The sequence below is a fragment of the Leptonychotes weddellii genome, chromosome 2, assembly GCF_054177405.1.
Source record: "Leptonychotes weddellii isolate Sample4059 chromosome 2, ASM5417740v2, whole genome shotgun sequence".
NCBI classification, from domain to species: Eukaryota; Metazoa; Chordata; class Mammalia; order Carnivora; family Phocidae; genus Leptonychotes; species Leptonychotes weddellii.
The window spans coordinates 41,129,486-41,149,150 of NC_138370.1; the positions used below are offsets into that span (position 1 = coordinate 41,129,486).

The 19,665-nt window shown below is 48.2% G+C and overlaps 1 protein-coding gene across 7 annotated transcripts in view; it reads left to right on the forward strand.

Annotated features, from left to right (window-relative positions):
* The window catches only part of SCARA3 (scavenger receptor class A member 3), a 72,489-nt gene that overhangs the window by 39,282 nt on the left and 13,542 nt on the right, over nt 1–19,665 (forward strand). For 5 of the 7 annotated variants that reach the window (XM_081810476.1, XM_081810484.1, XM_081810494.1 and 2 more), the window contains one exon: nt 6,254–9,296. The exons of 1 other annotated variant lie outside the window; for it this stretch is intronic. In XM_081810476.1, the coding sequence (XP_081666602.1) occupies nt 6,254–6,705 (452 nt within the window). In that variant the 3' untranslated portion in view covers nt 6,706–9,296. Of the gene's footprint in view, nt 1–1,540; nt 2,128–6,253; nt 9,297–19,665 lie in introns of those variants that run through there. One more of the 7 variants, XM_081810497.1, reaches the window with a different exon arrangement.

The following is a 19,665-nucleotide window of genomic DNA, read 5'->3' on the forward strand; positions in this document are numbered from 1 at the left end:
CTCTGAGATGCACGTGTCCAGTGTCCAGCCTGAAGAGGAGACACTGAGAGCATGAGCTTGCAGGCACCAGAAACAACTTTCCACTCAGGTCCTGCCTAGGTGTAGGGGTGCGGGGCAGAGAGTGAAGAAGGGAAAGATGATACTCAGAGCGTTGGAGGGGAACCTCACTCTAAGTACCACCCAACAGGAGTCATGGGGATTTATACTTGCTCTTGTGGTACTAATGACAGAGCTGTCATCAAAGGACCTCATCTTAGCTGGTGAGCAAGGTGGACATTTGTTTCAGCCGTGCCCGACTCTTGGTTCAACCCCTGCACGTCTGTCTCCATTCCTCTTGTTGCTAAAGCAGCCCAGGTAAAAGCTTTCTCATCAGAGAGAAGATTTCAGGCACCAAATGTACATCCTTCCCTACAGGCACTTGTTTCTCATTCTTTCCTGCACGGACAGGGGCCGCCAGCCTCACGTGTTGGAGCTGGCCATGAGGTCTCCCCCTGCCTGGAGCTGAGCCGCTCTCTAGAACACCGGGGGTGGGACAGCAGGGACCATGGCCAGTGTAGAAGGTGCTGAGTGCTGGCTCAAGGGCTGGACTCTTAAACGACACGGGAGAGAAGTCTGACTTCTAATTTGCTCTGAGTCTGTAGACAGAATCACTTAATCTTCCTAAGCCTCTGTTTTTTGTTTTTGTTCTTCATCTGTAAGTGAAAGGGTAAGACCAGCTGATCCTTGAGACCTCTTCTAGCTCCACTGGCTCAACAGAAAGCCTGTGATGCTTCCACAGTCTTTGTGCCTCCCATAGGATCATTCTCACTTCCTACTCTGTAGGATGATTTCTGTGTCTGTGATAGACAGTGTCTGGGCTAGGACTGTTACTTGGGAACTGGAGACAGGAAACCATCACTGCTTATGAGCCACGTGACCTTGGATAAGGCTCTTGGCTACTTTCAATTCAGTTTCCCTCATCTACAACTAAGAACATTAATACCTGCCTTACGTATATCCCATATCATTGTCAACAACGGGTATGAACAAGTTTTTGTAAACTATAAAATGGTGTCCTAATTTCAGGGATGATTCCAAATCTAATTTGCTTGGTGATGGGCTCCTTGTCTCACTCACCAAAAACCCAGCAGAGTGCCTGCCCTTGGAAGGCACTCAGGAAACATTTGCTCAGTGAATGCATAATGAAAGCATAAACAAGGCTAGAAGCTGAGGGTGGGCAAGGAAGGTGACACTTGGCCTATTTCTTCTTTAAGAGAGAGAGAGAGCGTGTGCTCGAGTGGGGAGGGGCAGAGGGAGAGAGAGAATCTTAAGCAGGCTCCATGCCCAGCGAAGAGCCCAACTCAGGGCTCAGTGTCACCACCCAGAGATCACGACCTGAGCTGAAATCAAGAGTCGGACACCTAACCGACTGAGCCACCCAGGCGGCCCGACACTTGGCCTGTTTCTGTCACACTCGTGCTTACAATGCATGGTCCTGGAGGACTGTTTACTAGGGCCCTACCACCTTGTCGGTCTTGAACTCCAATTATTGTCTCCCCAGCACTGCTGAATGAAGCTGACTGTTCCGTTCGACTTCTCTGCCCTGTGGTCCTTACAGCAAATGTACTCACAGCCTCGCATCCTCCTGAATCTTGGCAGCCCTGAACCCGAGCTCCAGGGAAGCTGCTGAAAGCCTTGCTCAGCTTCTCAGTCTGACAGCTGCAGCCTTCTGTGCGGCTTCTCGGCTGCTTGGCCCGCACTAATCACTAATTGACAAGTGCCTTGAGAAGAAAGGTGGCAAAGAAAGCCAGGCTTTAAGTGGTCTCCCTTCTCCCTGTGATTTTGGCCTTTGGTCTCTCTCCCAAGCCATCAGAAGGGTGTCTTGCTACTTGATCTGCTGATTCGGATTGTTCTCCGTGGGAAGTTTGGTCTGCTGCGGTCTAGTGTGCCACAGAATACAAGTGCATTGTCATTTTTCCCGTGTTCCTTGGGTAACAGCTGCCTGTACCGAGAGTCCCTGACCCAGGCCAACATATTCAGTGAATAGAGGGAAGCCTGAGGTGCAAGGAGGGACAGACACTTACCCAGCTATCTGATTTGTTAATACCAGAGCTGGGGCCCAAACCCGGGTCCCCCAAAGGCCAGGCCAGTGTGCCTTCCGTGGAACCAGTCTTCCGAGAGGCACCCCTTCTGTTTCTACTTCTTTCTATCCTCGTAAGCTGGCCTGCTGCTTTGGACCATGAGAAGGACTGTGGGCCCCTCCTGCCCACGCGCTACCCCACCCATGGGTGGGCCGTGTTGGGTGCTGACAGACTGGGTGCTTCTGCACACACACACACACACACACACCCCTCCGGGTTCCCAGTGCGGACCAGGAGCAGACCACCTACTTGTCCCAGACATGCAGTCAGTTGTGGCTCTACCCTAATGGGCCGGGATGGCCTAATTATAGTCTCTGGCTTCCTGAGTAATTATGGGCCTCCCCAGAACTCCAGGGTGCTCCGTGCCTCTCCCCCAACTCTGCACCTCCGCCTCTGCCGCTCAGTTTCCTCCTTTGCCTTAAATGTCCCCCCGCTGCCCAGAGCAGGATCCAGCCCGCCCCTCCTTTGCCCTTAGCCCTACTGATACCAGGATTGGATTATGGGCTGCGTCAGGGGCACCCTGTCCTGCAGAGTGCCTCAGTCAGCCTCTGTCCACATTCCTGGCTCCTAAGCTAACCACGAAACTACGCTTGTTTACTTCCTCCTAGGCTAGACCCAGGTCCCGCCGGCCCTCCCCTCTGACTGCATGATTCACAGCCGGCCCAGGAGGGACCAGTTGAGGCTTGGCTCACCTTCGGGTTCCCCTTCCCTGCTCTGTGTGGACCGTCCCTCTCCTCTGGGCAGCACTAGGCAGGAGGCCCGGGCAGGGGGAGGCCGGGAGGGGCTGGGGAAAGGGCCAGGAGCCCCAGCCACAGCGTGATGAGGACCAGAGGCAGCAGCGTCGGGGGAAGGAGCATGGGTTTCAGAGCTGCAGGCCTGGCTTTCAGTCCTGTCTCTACCCCGTTGGGCAAGCCGCCAGCCCCCACACCCCCCGCTCCTCATCTGTAGAATGGGACAGCAAGCTCCATGTGCGGCGCCGACACAGGAGAGACTCGGTAGACACATGTTCGCTGCTCTCATTGTCCTTCCCTTCTCCAAGAGAAGGCAGGTCACAGAGAAGTTAGAGAGTGAGCCGGGGGCTGGGTGTCGCAGGCACACCGACACGGGACAGGCTCCATCCACTGGTCCCCGATGTGGGCAGCGAGGGAGGCCTGGTAAGTAGCCCCAGACGCGGCCACCCCGACTGATGTCTTCAAGGGGACTGTCTAGGACGCCCTTCTGTGTCCTCAGAGATGGGGTCAGTGGGGGCAGCCACGACTGGGGGTGTGGAGAAGGGAGGTGGCTCTTTTCCCTGAAGTCCTCCTTCCCCCTCAGGCTGGGGGCTGCCACCTCCTGGGGCAACGAGGTGGGCACACACCTTCTCCCCGGGCATGTGGGCACCCAGCCTTCCCCATCCAAGGAAGCGCCAGGAACTCCCCCAGGAAGAGGAGGCTTGGAGGGCTGGGGGGATGGGCAGAAGAGGGGGCCTTTACCCTCTGCCTTCTCTCCCTCACTACCGGCGTAGAGACCCTGAGAAGTCCTGGCAGCCAGCTGCTGTGTCCCTTGAGCAAGAGAGGAGCGGGTACCTGATGAAGACAGTGGCGAGGGAAGGATGGGGTCCCGGGGAGAGAGTGAGGGGGCTCCTGCCGGACCGGGAGGCTGCTCAGAGCAGGGCGCCCTCATCGAGAGGAGACTTCTCGTGCTTTTCCTGAGTCTCTGCTGGAAACGGGGACTGTGGACCCCTCCATCCAGGGAACAAGGATGGAAGGCACAGCTGTGGTTGTAAGGAGAGAGGGTGAAGAACCAGGGAGCTGTGTTCCTGGAGCAGGCAGAGGCTGAGCCCAGGGAAGCAGGCCAGGGAGCAGGGACAGAGGCAGGAGGAGGGGTGGTGGCGGAGCTACAGGGGCCCTTCGGAGCTGTTAACTGCGACTCTCAATTTGATAGACGAGAGCCGAGCTCCAGAGTGGGCGGGAAGGCGCCCAGCGTCGCTCCAGGGCCCTCTGAGTCCCATCTGCCCACCCAGCCTCCAGAGGCCTCTCCACCTCTGATGGCTCTGCTGGTCCAGGTGCCGAGGCCAGAGCTGGGGTGAAGACCGACTGGTGCCATGACTTTGCTAGCTCCTAGCATGTCCTGCCAGGCTGTGGGGCGGGGCGGCTCCCTGTGTGGGGACAGGGCCCCTCCCTGTCCCAGGTTGTTTGGGCTGCCTCGCTGCAGGCTGCAGGGCGGGTGAGGGGCTGGGGGAGGCCCTCTGCAGACTGAAGAGCAGGGCCTGCCTCCTGGCTGCTCCCAGGCCAGGTCCCCTCCAGAGCCCTCCAGCCCCACCCCTGCCCCCGCCAGCCGGGTGACGGAATCCCCGCCTGTGCAGTTGGCCGGCCACGTGAGCCAAGCCCACACAGGGCCACATCCCCCCTGTGGGGGAAGTGGGCATGGGCAGGCGGGGGCAGGGAATGGCTGGAAGGTTTTTATTGGCCCTCGTGGGGCTGACTCTGTCTGGGCTCCAGTTTCCAGTTTAGATCCCAATTTAGATCTTAAAGAGGATGGTGTCACTGACACTCTGTTCCACAGAAACATTCTGGGAAGCAGACATGCAGGGAGCAGCAGGGGTGGGGAGCATGGGGGGTGGGTGGGTAGTGAGGGTGGGCAGCGGGTAGCATCCACCAGGATTCACAGCAGTTGCTTTCTCATTAGCTGGGGAGGAGGCCTTGGCATCGCAGACCTGGGTCACGGCCATTGGCAGGGCTCCCAGCTCCCAGCTGCAGGATCCCTCCACCCCGAGAGGCCCACCTGGGTTCTGGTTTCCACTCAGGGGCCCCTGAGGATACTGCTTCACCTCTCTGGGCTTTCGCTGCCTCCTCTGTGAAATGCAGGAACTGGACTGGCTCCCACCTCGCTCAAAAATGCTGGAAGTCTTTTGCAAGAGGAATGATGTAGCAGCAGAATTCTCAGGGAGAGCTGAGTCCGGGCATGAGAATTCATTCCCCAGGCCAGCCCTGGGGCCCACTGCTCCCACCAACCTTACCCAGCATCCTTTGCGAGACCACTGAAGAAAGCCAGGTCTTTGCTGGGCATCCTCACGAAGCCAGAGGGTCCTCTTTCCTCCATGCTCTGGGCAATGAGAGATGCCTTGGACAGAGTGATGGCCACACTCTGCTTTGTGTCCTCAGGGTTGGTACAACTCTGGGAGGTGGTGACTTTCAGACCCACATGGTCAGAAGGATATTATGGTTATCTGACCCCTGGCTTGGGAGCTAACCTGGGCTCTTTAAGGACAGACCACATCTTTATCTGGGCATCTCCCCCAGGTGCTAGGCCAGAGCCGGGTGGGAGCAGGGGGCCACAGCTGTGGGGGAGTTCTCTGCCACGTGCCAGGCATCATGCCCAGGGCGGGGGATGTGAGCCGCGACCCTCACTCTCTTCCTGGGGTTCCACAGTCTAGCGGGGTCTACCAGATAGGCACCAAGGGTTTGCTTTCGCTGTACTGTGACTTTTTTTTCTACGCGTCACCTGCACGATTCAGCAAGTAGTAGCCTCAGGAGCTCAGAGAATAGGCTGGGGTAGTCAGGGTGGGCCTCCTGGAAGAGCTGTCCTTTCTCTGGGCTGTTGTGCCCATGCACTCATCCTGGGAGGGGTCTGCCTCTCGTGCCTCACTTTTTTGGTTTTCTGCTCCACGTCACCTGACTCCATCTCTATCTAGTCCCCTGACAGTCTTGCGCAGAGTCTAAGGTGTGATGTCCGTGGCGCGGGGGGTTATCAAAGACCACAAGACGGTATAGAAGGCCAAGCTGGCCTCCAGACCTGGACAGTCTTGGCCATTTCCCAGAGCTGTCCAGCTCTCTCAGTTCCCAAGCTGAGCCCTGAAGTCGGAACAATGAATTCTCACCGTGCACCAGGACTCAAGCACACTTACACGCCTTGTCTCCGAATCCCTGCTAGTCTGCAGGTGAGGCTTCTCATCCCCACTGCACAGGTGGTCCGGCTGACCTAGAGAAGTCACGGAATCAGCCCGAGCTCTGTCAGTTGGCAGACCTGGCCTTGGTGTCTGGCTAACCCTCGGGCTCGTCCCTGTGGCCTGGGCACCACACCTGCTTCATGGGAAAGCCTCAGGAGACCTGCCCCTCGTGCACTGACTTCTCCCCTCTTTTCTCTGACCCTAGGTGCCCCTGGCCCTCCAGGACCAAGAGGACTCAAAGGAGACATGGGCACGAAGGGGCCCGTTGGCAGCAGAGGACCAAAAGGAGACCCTGGTAGCTTCGGCCCCCCGGGACCCCAGGGGCCTCAGGGGCAGCCTGGAGACAGAGGACCTATGGGAGAAAGGGGGCCGGTTGGCCTTCGAGGTTTCCCAGGCCTCAAAGGCTCAAAGGGAAGCTTTGGAAGTGGAGGCCCAAGAGGACAGCCAGGCCCCAAGGGGGATGTGGGGCCCCCAGGGCCAGAGGGGCCCCCAGGGTCTCCAGGACCCTCAGGGCCTCAGGGAAAACCAGGGATTGCTGGGAAGACAGGGTCCCCGGGCCAGCGGGGGCCCATGGGGCTTAAGGGTGAACCAGGGATCCAGGGGCCCCCTGGAGTCCCAGGGCCCCCAGGCCCACCAGGAAGCCAGAGGCACTGCTAAGGGCCCCAGTCCCAGACACTGCTACACAGGATGGCAGGAAGGGCCTCAGGGCAGAGCGAGCCCCCCAGAAAGCCACACCTACAGACAGTTGTGGTCCTTTGATCCCAAAGGGGCCTCCCCCCGGCCCGTCCCTGCACCTCCGGGCTCCCCAGTACTGACTGTACCATAGAAAGCAGCCCCTCACACACACGCGCGCGCACACACACGTACACGCACACAACGTTTCTCTGCTGCCCAGCGGGGCCAACCAGGCTTCCCTGGCTGGGCAGGAGGAGAGGGCAGGGGGAGATGCCCCCTCTCCTGTGACTGAGCCTGCCAGGGAGGTGGCTACCTTGGGAGGAAGGTCTTGAATCTATTTCCGAATTCCCGACCAACTCAGCTTTCCAGCATCTTCAGAACCAACCTGGCCAGCAGTTCCCTGTGGCTCCCAGCGCTTGAGAAGACCCAGGAAAACCTTTGCAGGGGATGTGGTTCAAACTCGAGGGACAAGGGGGATTTGGCGACCAAAACATTCTCCTCCTAACCTTGGGAATGGAGTCCCGGGAGCTGCCCCTGCCTCATCCGGGCCAGAGGGACTCCACCTGTGCCGCCGTCCCCAGGCTCTGCGCACCGTGCTCCCATGAGTTCAGCAATTTTGTCATGTCTCCCGAAAATTCCTCACTTCATCCTTGCCTCCTTCTCCCAGGAGCATCCTAGAAGAAATCCAAGGAGGAGTCTCATCTGCATGGGAAGGCTATCTAGGCCCTGGAACATTCTCCCAGAGTGGTGCCCAGCAGCTGGGACGCTGGAGGAAGGGGGGGTGGGGGGACAGCAGCAAGTGTGAAGAGGCCGGGGTCAGCGGGCTGTCTGTGGAGTTGGCTCCCTTGCTCTGCACCAGGCCAGCCTGCTCCACTCCTGGGACGGGCCCCTCTGCGGCGGCTGATGGAGGCCAAGCCGGGTAACAACAGCTCTCCCCTCCTGCACCCAGCTCTCCTGCCCACAGGTGCCCGCTCACCTCACCCTACCATGACTCAGAATGGCCCGAGGCCTCTCTGCATGGGCAGCAAGACTGGACGTGAGGACAGAAGGGCCTGAATGTGCACAAGAGGCTCACTTTGACATCACCCCTGACCACCTCCAGCTTCCTGCGCGCACGGGCACAAAGGAGCCCTGGGAAGCTCCCCTGGCAAGGTGAAGGCAGCCCACAGGCTAAACTGGTTGTGGAGCTGCCCTCCTTTGTGTTCAACAGATTCCGACCACTCCTGGGCCGGGGCATGGAGCTGTCTCCTCCCCGGCCCGACTCAGACACCAGCCCCTTTCCGCCTTCCGAAAGCCTTCATGCCACCTCCCTTCTCGTAATCGGCGTGCAACTGGTTTGCACTCCCGCCCGCCCCCACTGCCGTGTAATCCTGTCTACATATGATATCATGCGACGTAGTATTACTGACTCAGTAAAGAGCTCTTTCCAGGAGGGAGGTGTCTTCTGGTCCTTTCGGCCCAAGCAGGGTCATAATGCCTCACCTGCCCTCGAAGGGAAACCAGTGGACGAGGGGTCCCCTAGATACTCACTGTGGAGTTTGGGTCTCACCCCCTTCCCCTCCATCTAGAAACACTGAGCTCTGCCAGGAATTCATGGTGGTCCTGTTGGGGCCAGGGACCAAGAGCACGTGGGGGAATTACCCACAACGAGCAGGAACCCAGTGAGAAACAAGGTGAGCTGGACATCTGAGTGATACCTTCCCAAGGCTTCCCTCTGCCGCCTCTAAGACCGGTGGATAAAAGAGAAAAGGAGGAAGAGACCAGGCTAGACCTTCCCCCCGAGGGCCTGGCTCTCCAGAATCCACAGGAAACAGAGCACAGCTGGGTCCCCCGCGAATCAGCCAGGCTGATGGACCAGGCTAATGTCTTAGTCCATTTGGGCCGCTATCACAGAACACCACAGCCTGCTGACTTATAAACAGCAGACATTTCTTTCTTGAGGTTCTGGAGGCCAAAATCCATGCTCAAGGTGCTGGCAGATTTTAGGGTCTGGTGAGGCCTTGCCTGCTGGCTCACAGCTGGCCATATTCTCGCCCTGCCCTCACATGGCAAGAAGGGGGAGGAAGCTCTCTGGGGTCCCTTTTATAAAGGCACTAATCCCATTCGTGAGGGCTGCACCCTCAAGACCTAAACACCTTCCAAAAGTTCCACGTCCTAATACCATCCCACTGGGGGTTAGGGTTTCAACATATAAATTTGGGGGAGACACAAATATTCAGTATGGTAGCGTAGTGTATTCACTTGCTGGTAAAACACGGCCTAGGGTAAGTCCTATGCCCTGTTTTGCTTTTGTATTTTGTACTTTTGGATTTTTGTATTTTCACCAGAGAAACAAAACCAATAGACTATACAGTAGTCCCCCATTATCTGTGAAGGATATGTTCCAAGACCCCCAGTGGATGCCTGAAACCACAGATAGTACTAAACCCTATATATATTATGCTTTTTTCTCCAAATATACATACCTATGATAAAGTTTAATTTATAAATTAGGCACAGTTAAGAGGTTAACAACAATAATAATAAATAGAACAATTATAACAATATACTGTAATAAAAGTTCTGTGAATGTGGTCTCTTTTTCTTTCCTCTCAAAATATCTTATTGTACTGTACTCACCCTTCTTGTAGGGATGTGAGATGATAAAATGCCCACGTGATAGGATGAAGTGAGGTGACGGACGTAGGCGTTAGGACCTACGTGTTGGGCTACTATTGACCTTCTGCCTGTGCGTCAGAAGGAGGATCATCACCTTCCGGACTGTGGTTGACAGTGGTAACTATAAACTTGGAAAGCAAAATTCCGGATAAGGGCAGACTACTGTATACATATGTGTGTGTGTGTGTATATACTGGGGTGGGGAGGGGGGGCAGAGGGAGATACAGAGACTGAGAAGTCCCATGATCTTCTGTCTGCAGGCTGTAGATCCAGGAGCATCAATGGTGTAGTTCTAGTCTGAGTCCAAAGACCAGGGAACCAGGAGAGTCCGCAGTGTAAATTCCAGTCCAAGGCAGGAGAAGACCCATGTCCTAGCTCACACAGCCAGGCAGAGATAGAATTCTCCCTTTCTTCACCTTTTTGTTCTACTCTCTCACCCTCTGCAGATGGGATGATTGATACCTATCCACTTTATCGAAGCTGATCTTCTTTACTCAATCTACCCATTCAATTGCGAATCTCTTCTGGAAACATCCTCACAGACACACCTAGAAATAATGTTTAGCACAGAGGCCTTGTGCTGTGGGGGTCACCTCTAGGAGGGGAGGGTGGAACAGAGTGAACGATAGGTCTCCACCTCAAGCCGCACATGAGGCAGGCCAAGGGTTCGGAGAAGAAGGGGGCCCTGGGGACAAGAGTGACAGGTGAGGCTGAGTAGGCCAGGGAAGGCATCACCCAGGCCGTGGCAGACTTGGTGGGCCTTGAAGGAGGCAGTGGGGACCATCCAGTGGTGTCATTTTACAGCCTGGGTCCCCAAGAACACCTGCAGGAAATTCCAGACAATCACTGTCCAGGGTGGGGTTGATGGCATGTGTGGCAGGGGTCATGCTCCCCAGCATGAGCCAGGGGTCCCGGGAGCTGGGGGAGCCCAAGCCCGAGGGCAAGCTAATGTCCTGGAGTCAAAGTCTGGAAAAGTTAGATCTGCGATTCATTCCAAGGGATGAGTTGGGATCCAGAATGAGAGACAAGGCTCCAAGGATCAAAAACTGAGCGATTCGAGAGCATAGAAGCAAACACATAAGAAAAACTCATGTGTCCTGGACAACTGTCACCAGCCTCTCTGGCCGTGTGGTTTGGAAGGGGGTACACAGGGAGGGGGTCATGTGGTAAAATTAGAGACACGAGAGCAAGATTGACTCTGAGCAAAGCTGGCCATTAAGTCTGTGGTTGGCAATAAAGGAATAAGAGAATCATAATGACATTAATAGTAACAGACCCCAGTGGAGGATTTACTATGCAACCGAAGACCATTCTAAAGACCTTACATATAATAACACATCTAATCATCACTACAATTTAGAATGTAGCTATTATGTCCACATGTACTATTATTATTCCCACTTTACACATGGGAAAACTGAGGTTTGGAGAGATTAACTTCCCAAAGTCACACAGATAATGAGTTTTTAGATGTACCTCTATTGAAACTCAGCCTTGGGCGAGTTACCCTCTCTGAGCTTCTGTTCCCTTCCTGTAAAATGGGGGTTATAATTGTACCTACCTCCTGAGGTCATTGAGGGGATTAAGTAAGAGGATACTGTAAAAAAAAAAAAATTGGAAAATCTAATTGGATTCATTAAATGATTCATGAATCAGGCAGTACCCCATCTGGCAAATAGAGGGGCACTCGGAGGAATTGTACAAAATGGAGAGTTTTTATGGGGGGGCAAAAAATTATAAGCAAAAGGAAAGAAAGGATTATTGCTGGCAAAATCACCTTCCCATGGTGGGAAGAGCAGGGGGTTTTATGATGCAGATTACCTCATCTTCCTTTGGGGAAGGGAGAAGACCCATGTCCACAGATAATCTCATTGGTGCTTATCAGAAAATTCCTGACTGACAGGTTTGAGACCTACATTTCTGGGGGAGATTGAAACTGCAGTTAGGTTAGGTATGAAGCCCAGGTTTGATGACCTGGCCTGGCCCAAGTACCTCCATTTGGGGCCCATGGTTTTCTTTTTAACAATGCACTTGGCCAGTTGCCTGGTACATTAGTCAGCTCGGGCTGCCATAACAAAGTACCACAGGCTGGGTGGCTCAACCAATACAAATGAATTTTCTCAGGGTTCTGGAGGCTAGGAAGTCCAAGGGCAAGATGCCAGATCTTCCTGACTTGTGTCATCTGGTTCCAGGGTCGGGGGTGGGGAGAGAAGTGTCTGAGAGGAGAGAAAAGGAGTGAGAGAGAGAACACTTTTCCTTTTCTTATAAGGCCAAGGTCCTAACAGATTAGGGCCCCACCTTATGATCTCATTTAACCCCAGTTACCTCCTAGTATCCTATCTCCAGATACAGTTGCATTGGGGGTTAGGGCTTCAGCATGTGGATTTTGTGTAGACACAATCCAGTCCGTAGAATACATGGCGGTGGTGATTATGTTACTAGCCATTGTCACGAGGGTCATTATACAGATCCAGAGCTTCCTGAATAGCAGTGGCACTCACCACTGTCCTCTGCAGATGACCAGCCAGAACTCCAGCCCCTGCAACTCCCACTCCCACATTCTCTGCATTGTTAGATCCAAGAGTGATCTGGTGCATCACCAGGCTCAGCCTCTCTACTTTCCAAGACAGAAAGCAAAGACTGCTAGAGGTGAGGAGTTTGTCACCATCTGGGACTAGAACTCAGGCCTCTCGGGTCCTGGTCCCCGCAACTTCTCACATCTCTGGTTGTGCTGCAACTCTACTTCTTGGGCCCTTTTGCTGTTGGTCACAACCATTGAGCACCTTCTGATGCACATTCCCCAGAAAGTACCCCCTAGTCCCTTTCTCTCATCAAATGGCCCCTACTACTAATGTGACCCTTCATAGTATCCAGACCATTTTAGGTGCTGCTGGGAAGCCCAAGAGCTGGCCGCAGGTGACGGGGGGCGGGGGGGGGGCAGTGGGGGGGGCTGGAACCATCAAGCGTGTAGCAAACACTCTGAATCAGTACACTGTTCTGTGCACACTGTGTGAGATGGATCCACCCACTTCATAGTGGGATGGTTGGGTGGACTCCATGATGGAGTTCCTTCACGGACATGGAACTGGAGCAGGTCATACTTCTGCCCCCCTGGGCTCTCCATTCATGGTGAGACTGCAGGCTGACAAAGCCCCTCTCTGACTTTTGGTTTCTCTGCTAGGAAACAAAGAGAGTGGTCCAGTCTTGACATTTCATCAGGGAGTCACCTGGTATATCCTGGATTCCTCTATCTTGCAATTCTAACCAAGTGTTCGTCCTCCTGCCCTGCTTAGTTGCCTTCCTGGAACTTGCCAGGGCTAAGGCATTAAAGTCTGAACCCAGACGGAGAGGTGACAGCCTGTGAGATCTCAGTCACCGGATTAGAATCATGGCCTTTGCCATCAGGTTGTTTTAATCCCCACCAGATTTGCAAAGCCTTGAAGGAACTTCTGGGCTTCCTTCTAAGGAGAGCAAAGAGGCTTCCTGGAAGCCACAGGACTGGGATATGTCTAAAACCCCCCAGGCCTGCCCACCATTCTTCAGCGAGGGCCGCCGCCTCACGGCCCCTCCAGCTGGGGTAGGACATGGCCTAAGCAGAGCCTCCAGAACTTCCCCTGGCTCCTCTTCCCTGGCCAGGGCTGAGCTGGCTATGTGTGCTTGCCAGCCTTGGACACACCTGTCAAAACAGAGCCACAGGAGAGGCGAGCAGGGAACTGACAAACATGGTTTGACCATGCCGTGCTTTCCAGCAGGGCTGGGCTGGGCTGGGCTGGGCTGGGGAGGGACTAGAGGGACACACAGGCAGGCTGCTCAGCGTGCAGCCTCCCAGGGGATGGCTTGACCTGCAGAAGCACAGGTTGTTTGTTTTCCTTGCCATCACCTGTCCAGTCCCTCTCTTTTCTTTTGAACACTTCCAAAGTGCAAGGCTCTGTGTTTGATGTGGTAGGAGATGCACAAAGATTAGGGCAGTGTTCTTAGCAGGGACAATTACCCAGGAGGCCATCGAAATGCAGACTGCCAGCCTCCACCACTGCTCCAGAAGCACAGATGGGATGGCATCAAAGGAGCAGTGATGGGGAGCAATCCCCAGGGAATTCTGATGCCCCAAATAAAATTTGAGAACCACATGTGTAAAAGATATAGAAAGTGAACTATTTTTTTTTAATTTATGTATAACATCTCATCCAAGTCTCACAAACTAGAAGTATTTGATTTTATACATCACAAAACAAGGCACAGAAAAGTCAAATAATTCATTTAAGGCATGTAGACATTATGTGGCTTTGAACCCATTACGGAAGCCAGCTATAGTGAGATACTTCTTACAGAATGATAGGATCGGGAATTTAGTTGGGCCTGTGCTTTGCAGCTGAGAAAGCTGAGATCCGCAGAAACAAACTTGTTCAAGGACCCAGAGCAAGCTATTGACAAAGCTGTAATAAGGCCCCAGATCTCAGGGCTGCCAGGCCTCTCTGTCTCAGCTGCCTTGTCACTAAACACATCTGGGGATTAGGAAGAGCAGTGCAGGAGTTAGAGACAGGAGCAGGCTTTCTGCTGTGAAAGCTGGAGGCTTTGCAAAGGAAGCCAGGTGCCTACCCTCAGCCAGGCCACCAACCTCCCTATGGCCTTCTCCCTAAGCCCAAGGTCTCCAAAATGGGCACCCAACTAAATCCTCGGGGGTGAGGAACAAACTATTAAATATTAAAATGTCTACTAATTATGTTTCATCTATTCTAAGTCACAGTTTATTTCCATGAAATCAGGTCTGACATGAAGTCAGCCAGGAAGTTTGGAATGACCAAGAATATGATCTGAAAATGAATTTATATTCACTATCTTTAATAATAAACAGTGCCCTAAGTGCAATTATGCCTTGAGACATTAGCCAATAATAAAACATAAAAAATAATTTACAAATAAATATATTTACATATATTGGGAAATTTTTAAAAATTCAAAATTTTTTTTCACTAAAGGGGGTGTGATAAAAATATTTGAAACCAACTGTCCTAAGTCAGCTCTGTTGCTTCTGACATTCTCCCTTGTGATAAAGCAGAGCTCTTGACTTAGAAAGAAAGAATCTCCACGTGATGATTTTGGATTTGTAGTCTGATGGTTCCTTCTTCTTCTGAACTTCAAGAACTTCTAAATGCCCTAGACAAGCCGGATTCCTAAGTTTACAACTTGAAATTTGCTTGCTCCCCATCATCCATCGTTGTCCTTATTTTAGCTTCATAGAACTCCCTTCTTCCATACGTGGAAACATTTAAAAAATGTAATAGGTAGTATGGAGATCCCACTGAAGTTGTTCACTCATTCAACAAATAGTTCTTGAGCTGCAAGTAGCTGTCACATACTGTACTTGGTAAATAAAATTAAAAAAAAAAAAAAAAAGAGGTGAGCTCCAGATTCATTTCAGCTTCCTGCCCAGGAACACTTTCCAAAGCCTCTCACAGAGAGGTGGGGCCCAAAGAGAGAGTAGTGGTCTCACTAGCTGGAAGTAGTAGAGGTCAGACTTTGGGGCTGCCAAGGCAGTTGGAATTGGGTACGAGACAGGGTACTGGGCAGGAAGAACCTGGGCACAGAGTTTCCTTGAATGTGTAGGGCAAAAATCCCAGGGTTTGTGAGCTGACTGTGAACTGATTTTAGACACACAGTAACAAAGCCTTTCTCAATGATTGATGGAATAAGTAAACAGGAAAGCAATAAGGATATAGAAAATTTGAACAATACTATCAACTAATTTGAGATAATGATAAGACAAGAACACTGCACCCAACAACAGTGAATATTTGTTCTTTTCAAAGGCAGATAAAACATTTACCAAGACAGAGCATACTGTAGGCCATAAAACAAGTATCAACAAACTCAAAAGAATTGAAACCGCTCAGAGTATATCCTCTGACCACATGGGATTAAATTAGAAATGAACACAGAAAGATAGCTAAGTCTCCAAATAAATGGAAACTAAACAATACACTTTTAATTGCCCAGGAGTCAAAGAAAAATATTGCGAGAGAAATTAGAAAATATTTTGAACTTCATAAAAATGAAAACATAACATAACAGAATTCATGTGACATAACTAAAGCAATGCTTGGAGGGAAATCTGTAACATTAAATACTTATATTAGAAAAGAAGAAAGCTTTCGGGGTGCCTAGGTGGCTCAGTCGGTTAAGTGTTCAACTCTTGACCTCAGCTTAGGTCTTGATCTCAGGGTCATGAGTTCAAGCCCTGTGTTGGGCTCCACACTGAGCATGGAGCCTACAAGAAAGAAAAGAAAAGAAAGAAAGAAAGAAAGAAAGAGAGAGAAAGAAAGAAAGAAAGAGAGAAAGAGAGAAAGAGCGAGAGAGAGAAAGAGAGAGAGAAAGAGAGAGAGAGAGAGAGAGAGAAAGAAAGAGAGAGAGAGAAAGAGAGAAAGAAAGAAAGAGAAAGAGAGAGAAAGAAAGAAAGAAAGGAAAGAAAGAACGAAAGAAAGAAAGAACGAAAGAAAGAAAGAAAGAAAGAAAAAAAGAAAAGAAAAGAAAAGAAGAAAGTTCTCAATTCAATGACCTAAACTTTGACCTTAAGAAACTAGGAAAAGAAAAGAAAATTAAGTAAACAGAAGAAAAGAGATAATAAAGATAAAAAATAAAAGAAAAAATACAGAGAAAAGTTCATAAAACAAAAAAACTGGTTCTTTGAGAAGATCAAGAAATGAATAAGCCTCTAATCATACGGATCAGAAATAAGACACAAATAACTAATATCAGCAACAGTAGTGGGGCCATCACTACAGATCATAAAGACATTACAATAATAATGACATATTATGAACAATTTTAAGCCAATTTAAGCCAATAACATCAAAACTTAGATGAAATAAACAAATGTCTTGAAAAACATAAACTACTACAGCTCACTCAAGAAGAAATCAATAATAATAAATGTGAATAACTCTGTTACTATTAAATAAATACAATTTTAGTTAAAAAAACCTTCCCACAAAGAAAACTCAAGACCCAACTGGGCTCACCGATGAATTCTGCCAAACATTTAAAGAAAAAAATAATACAAATTCTGCACAAATTCTTTCAGAAAATAGAAGAGGAGGAAACACTTGCTAACTCATTCTATGAATCCAGCATTACCTTGATAACAAAACCTAATACATATTACAGGAAAAGAAAACCATTATACAAAAAGAAAACTGCAGATCAATATCCTTAGAATATAGAAGCAAAATTTCTTAACAAAATTTTAGCAAATTGAATCCAACAATATATAAGAAGGATAATATATCATGAATGTTTTATCCCAGGAATACAAAGTTGTTTTAACTCTCAAAATCAAGATAATTCACCACATTAATAGAAAATAAGCCAATATGATCATCTCTGTAGATGCAGAAAAAGCATTTGAAAAAAATCCAAAATTCATTAATTAAGAAAAACCTCACATCACACTAGGAATTGAATGGACCTCTCTCAATCTGATAAAAAATATCCTAAGACAAAGAAACAAATAAACAAACAACTTGCAGTTAACATCATACTTCATGATAAAAGATTTAATGCTTTCCCCTAAGATCTGAGAAGAGTCAAGGATGCATACTTTTACCACTTTGAGTTAACCATGTATTGGCAATCCTATCCAATGCAATAAAGGAAGTAAAAGAAAAGAGAAGATATCCAGGTTAAAAAGGAAAAAGGAAAAATGTCTTTATTTGAGGATAGTTTGATTGTCTATGTAAAGAATATTAAGGATTTACCAAAAAAAGTGATTCATAATAATTATGAGTAAATAAAATTTCAGAACACAAGGTCAATATACAAATATCAATTGTATTTCTATATACTAGCAAGGCACAATTAGAAGTTGAAATAAAAAATAATAACACAATAGTATCAAAATGTGAAATATTCAGTAATAAATTTGGCAAAATACATGTAATACCTAAAATTTAGAAAATGGAAAATCACATAATATTACTGTGAGAACTTAAAGAAGACCTAAAGAAATGTGTACATATACAATGTTCATGGATCAGAAGACTCAATATTGTTACAGTATGAATTTACTCCATATTTCTATACAGCTTCAGTGTAATCCTAACAAAAATCCCATGAGGAATTTTTAAGGAAATTGATAAACTTATTCTACGATTTGTTTGGAAATGCAAAGGACCTAGAAGAGCCAAAATTATTTTTAAAAATAAGAACAAAGTTGAAAGACTCATACTGCCTGATCTCAAGACTTACAAAGCTATAATGATCAAAATAATGTAGTATTTGCATAGAGATAGGCTCATAAATCAATGGGACAGAATAGGGAATTCAGAAACAGATCTACTTATATATTGTCTATTGATTTTCAACAAGAATGCCAAAGCAATTCAATGGAGAAAGGATAATCTTTACAACAAATGGTACTGGAACAATAGTATTATAGTAATATACAAAATATGAATCTTGACCCTTGTCTCATAACATACATAAAAATTAACTCAAAATGGATTATAAACCTAAATGTAAAAGTTAAAATATAAAATATCAAAAAAGCATAGAAAAATCTTAGTAAGTTAAGCAACAATTTCTTTTTTTTTTTTTTTAAAGATTTTATTTATTTATTTGAGAGAGAGAGAATGAGAGAGAGCACATGAGAGGGGGGAGGGTCAGAAGGAGAAGCAGACTCCCTGCCGAGCAGGGAGCCTGATGCGGGACTCGATCCCGGGACTCCAGGATCATGACCTGAGCCGAAGGCAGTCGCTTAACCAACTGAGCCACCCAGGTGCCCCAACAATTTCTTAAATACGATATTAAAACCATGTCAACATGTAAAAGCACACAAACGTGGACTATAAAAGACATTTTCATATAAATGAAGCTGAGCAATTTCATAACCAGTAGACCTGCACAAAAAAGAAATATTAAGGGAAGATCTTTGGGCTGAAACCAGTTAGAAACCTAAGTTCCACACGTAACATTCCCTTACCTAATGAAGGATACCATAAGTGCTAAGTTTATGTATATAAAATACTTTTTCTTTTTATTTCTTGATTTCTTTAAAAGAAAATGTATTGTTAAAGGGAAAATCATCACAATGCATTGTGAAGTTATTACAAACAGAAGAGCAAAATGAGTGATATTAGTGGAACAATGAAAGGGAGGTAGATAAGTGGAACGTTCTTACATTATATGTGAGTGAAAAAAATTAATTCAAGGTAGGCTGTGATAAGTAAGGATGTATATTGTAACTTTTATAGCAACCACTAAAAAATAAAACCGAGGTATAGCAGAAAAGCAAATAGAAGAGGTAAAATGAAATACTAAAAATACTTAATTGATCTAAAAATAGATGGGAAAGAGGAGTTAATGAAAAAAAATAGGACAAATAAAAAACAAAAAGAAGATATGGGCTTAAACAAATTATATAATAATTACATTAGATGTACATGAACTAAATGCTCAAAAGGCAGAGAATGTCAGACTAGATTTTTTAAAAAGTAAGACTTAATGATATGCTGTTTGAAAGAGAGGTGCTTCTAACCCCACACTTCCAAATAACTATAGGTGAGAGAAAAAAATTCACAAAGACAATTAGAAAATATTTTTAACTGATATAGTACATACAACATACCAAAATTTGTTGGATGCAGATAAAGTAGTGCTTAGAAAAAAAATTTAGAGCTTTAAACGACTATATAAGAAAAGAAAAACAATTTTTATTTATTTATTTATTATTATTATTTTTTAAAGATTTTATTTATTTATTTGACAGAGAGAGAGAGACAGCGAGAGAGGAAACACAAGCAGGGGGAGTAGGAGAGGGAGAAGCAGGCTTCCCGCGGAGCAGGGAGCCCGATGCGGGGCTTGATCCCAGGACCCTGGGATCATGACCGGAGCCGAAGGCAGACACTTAATGACTGATCCACCCAGGTGCCTGAAAAACAATTTTTAAATCATTGATTTATGTTTCTACATTGAGAAGCTGGAAAAAGAAAACAAATGTAAACACAAAATAAGATGAAGAAAGACAATAATAAATATTAAAGCCAAAATCAATAAAAACAGACAAACAATAAGGAAAATTAACATGGCCAAAAGTTAGTTCTTTGAAAATATGAATAAAATTGATATGCTCTTAACTAAATTGATCAGGAAAAACAAAGGAAGAAGAAATAAATTACCAATATCAGAAATGAAAGAGAAGACATCACTATGGATCCTACAGACAGTGAAGGATAATACAGTAATATTGTGAACAAGGTTGTACCACCAAATTCAACAATCTAGATGAAATGA